This window comes from Citrus clementina, unplaced genomic scaffold (assembly GCF_000493195.1).
Source record: "Citrus clementina cultivar Clemenules unplaced genomic scaffold, Citrus_clementina_v1.0 scaffold_9, whole genome shotgun sequence".
NCBI classification, from domain to species: domain Eukaryota; kingdom Viridiplantae; phylum Streptophyta; class Magnoliopsida; order Sapindales; family Rutaceae; genus Citrus; species Citrus x clementina.
In genome coordinates this window covers 24554016-24557403 of record NW_006261964.1, presented here as the reverse complement: position 1 = coordinate 24557403, position 3388 = coordinate 24554016, and the positions used below count along the sequence as shown (strand labels likewise).

The 3388-nt window shown below is 37.7% G+C and overlaps 1 protein-coding gene across 1 annotated transcript in view; it reads right to left on the bottom strand.

Moving 5' to 3' along the window:
• Window positions 1-249: 249 nt before the first annotated feature.
• Window positions 250-3388, bottom strand: part of LOC18031915 (putative disease resistance protein RGA1) — a 14191-nt gene continuing 11052 nt past the window's right edge. The window contains exon 3 of the mRNA XM_024187780.1: window positions 250-2753. Within this exon, the coding sequence (XP_024043548.1) occupies window positions 250-2753 (2504 nt within the window). The remainder of the gene's footprint in view (window positions 2754-3388) is intronic.

The window sequence follows — 3388 nt, the reverse complement described above, 5'->3', positions numbered from 1 at the left end:
AAACAGATATAACCCCAAGAACGGTTCGGTTTCCAAATAATATGCTTGAGTTTGTATTAACAAACTAATCATTTATTAGAAGAAAAGAAATCAGTGCAAATTTGAACTAACTAACTAATTAACATTCAACAAGTTTCTGTTCGGTAAACAGAACAAAACATTAAACTATAAACGGTATAGCTAGCTGAGAAATTCAAAAGTAAAAACTTGAATGAAAAGAGGAAAAACAAAGGAGAGATTAATCCATACCTAAATATCACTTGATTTAATTATCTCGTCATCAAGCTTAATGTGAGCGACATGGGCAATCTTGTGCCAATCTTCACCTGTTAGCAGTTTGCATCTATCACTCAGTGCAGGACAGCCTTTAATCCTCAATGTTTTCAAGTGAAGCATATCCTCCGGCAACGATGACAATTTTGGACAATTCCCAATGACAAGACCCTCAAGTGCTTCGAAATTTCTCAGTGACTCTGGTAGTGCCGTGAAGTTGGGACAATTTGCAATAAATAAGTTTTGTAAAGTTCTAGCAGAAACTTGAAGAAGCCATTGTGGCAATTCCAATAACGGTGTTACTCCGGCAATGAGAAGTTTCCGAAGGTGAGGCCTTGTGGTATTGCGAGCTTGATGACTTCCTTCCCCTTCCAATTGCATGCTCAAATTAAGACTAAGGCTTTCACACACACCAAACATTAGAGTCTCCAATGAGCTGAGGTATTTCATGGCGGGTGGCAATGAGATTAGACGGGGACAATCAGCAATTAATAATGATCGAAGGACACTTAGTTGATCTATATCGTCGAACAAATATTCCAAATTCCTGCAATGAGAGATTATCAAACAACGAAGAGAAACCAAGCACCCTATTCCACTGTCCTGCAAAGACTTCTGCTTTGTGGTTACCTCAAACACTCTGAGACTAACAAGGTACCTTATGTCTTTAGGCAACTCTTCTAGCTCCAGACATTCTTCAAGATTCAGTGTTTGTAAACTTTGCAGCTTGCAAATGGCATTTGGAAGTTTCTTGATTTTATAATTTCTTGATAGGTCAAGATATCTCATATGCTTCAAATTACCTATCTCTCTTGGCAAAGCCTCAATAGCAGAGCCACTTAAATTTAGCACTCTCAGGAACTGTGACTTTGAGATGCATGATCTAACAAATGATTGGCTTACCTTCTCATCATTAATTGAAAAGAAAATGGTTCTCACACGACCTAGATCAGATAAAAAGCTTGAAAAATCTTTTCTTGATGCATTAGCACCCACAAATGACAAATGGCGGACTCTTTTCGGAATAGATTGACAGTCAGAGTTCACTATTAGGAATTCACCTTTGGCCACTAGCTGTGCAAGATCATGGATGAGGTCGTGCATTTTGAAAGTGAACATCTCAAATCCTCGTACCAAATCGTGGAAGAAAGATCTTGAACATAGTTGCTTCAAGGACCGCATGCCAATATCATCTAGTTCATCATTTTCATTAAGTGGATGGAGAAGTCCTTGAGCCATCCAAAATTGAACCAAATAAACACTTGAAAATTGATAATCCTTTGGAAAGATACAACAATAAGCAACACATTGTTTCAAGCGAGGCGGTAGTTGATCATAACTGAACCTCAGAACAGGTAAAATGTCATTTGCCTTTTGCTCTAACTTCCATATCTCGTTATCCCTCACATATTCCCAATCATGTTCATCCGTTGAGCAATATAATAGACTTCCTAGTGTTCTGACTGCCAGAGGAATTCCGCCACATTTTTTCACAATTTCTTCCCCGATTTTTACCAGGTTTGAATGTTTATCTCGCTCTTCTTTAAATGCACATTTCATAAACAAAGACAAGCAATCCTCGAACGGTAGACCTTGTAAGTTGTAGCCCGTAGTACCTCCCCTCGTGCCCATGATTGAAGCAACCTTATTGCTACGTGTGGTTACCAGAATTTTGCTTCCCTTAGCACCCCCCGACAATAAGCTTTTCAATTTATCCCATACTTTGGGATCTTCGTTCCATACATCGTCCATAACAAGTAAATATCTCTTACCATTCAAACAAACTCGCAAGATTCGTTGCAATTGCTCTATATCCAAGTCACCTTGGTTTTGACCAGTTATCGACTTGATAATCTTTGTCATAATTTGTCTCTCACCAAAATCCTCAGAAACACATATCCAGATTTTCAACTCAAAATGCTCTTCTACCCTTTGGTCATTGAACACCAACTGTGCGAGAGCAGTTTTGCCCAGACCTCCAATTCCCACAATAGGAATAACAGACACAGTTTCACTTTCGCCAGAACTTGCTTGCATCAGAGCTTCAATAACTTTTTCTCTATCTTTATCTCTTCCAATAATATCTGATGGACGCACAAACGAGTGAGTAGATTCCCTCTCTTCATGCACAATTCGCCAACTACAATCATCAAGTCGTGCAGTGAGATCAAACTTATGCATCATGTTTGCAATCTCATCAAACCTCTCTCTGACTTTCTTGATTTGTTGACACATTCTAAAACGAAAAGCTATCGGATTTGAGCTTCCAAAAAAGTTACGTAACTTTCTTCCGATGCTTCTTTGCGTCATGACTTGTCTTCGTAGATCTTCCACCTCAAATTCATCCAACACATCTTCTGCATCATAACAAGCATCCTTAAGCTTTTCCAGCCAATCTCTTAACTGGTGGATATGGACTTGCTTTTCCTCAGCATCTAAAACCACACTTTTGACAGTGGTTAAGGTCTCCTTTAGCTTTTCTGCGTCATTTTTGACACAGTAGAGTGCTCAAAGTTCTTGGAAAGCACGGGATCCTAATTTTTCCGTAAGTTTTTCAAGCGGCAAAAATGATTCCACCATTGTTCCTAAAACTGAAAAGACAGAGTCACGAAATATTATTTGGTTGCATTTTTTACCATTTATAGTATTCTATAAATTCAACCAAAATTTTAACACAAACGGGTGCCATAGACCAATGGCTTGAGTCCCAAGTGGGGACTCAACAATTCCTCCTCCTATTATATACAATTAGATGGAGGTAGATATTCCCACTGGATGGAGTAGGAAAAATTATTGTGTGTTATCTCCTAAAGCACTGTTTCTTTTTTATTCATTAATCTTTATCATGTATATATTTCAATCAAGATAATGTGAATAGACGTGTGACAAGTATTAAATAAATAAGGAGTAACATTTCCAAGAGCACCAAAAACCTTCTCTTAGAATAGATATCTCTCAATTGTTAGCGAGGATAAAAATCTAAATTTTGCTTAATTTACATAATTTCTGGGTAGCTTTAAATTTATGTCTGATTGTGATAATGCATATGACTGTCGAAAAAGTTTTTATAAAAAATGACGATAATAGTGTATGTGTCAACACAGCTGAACATCAA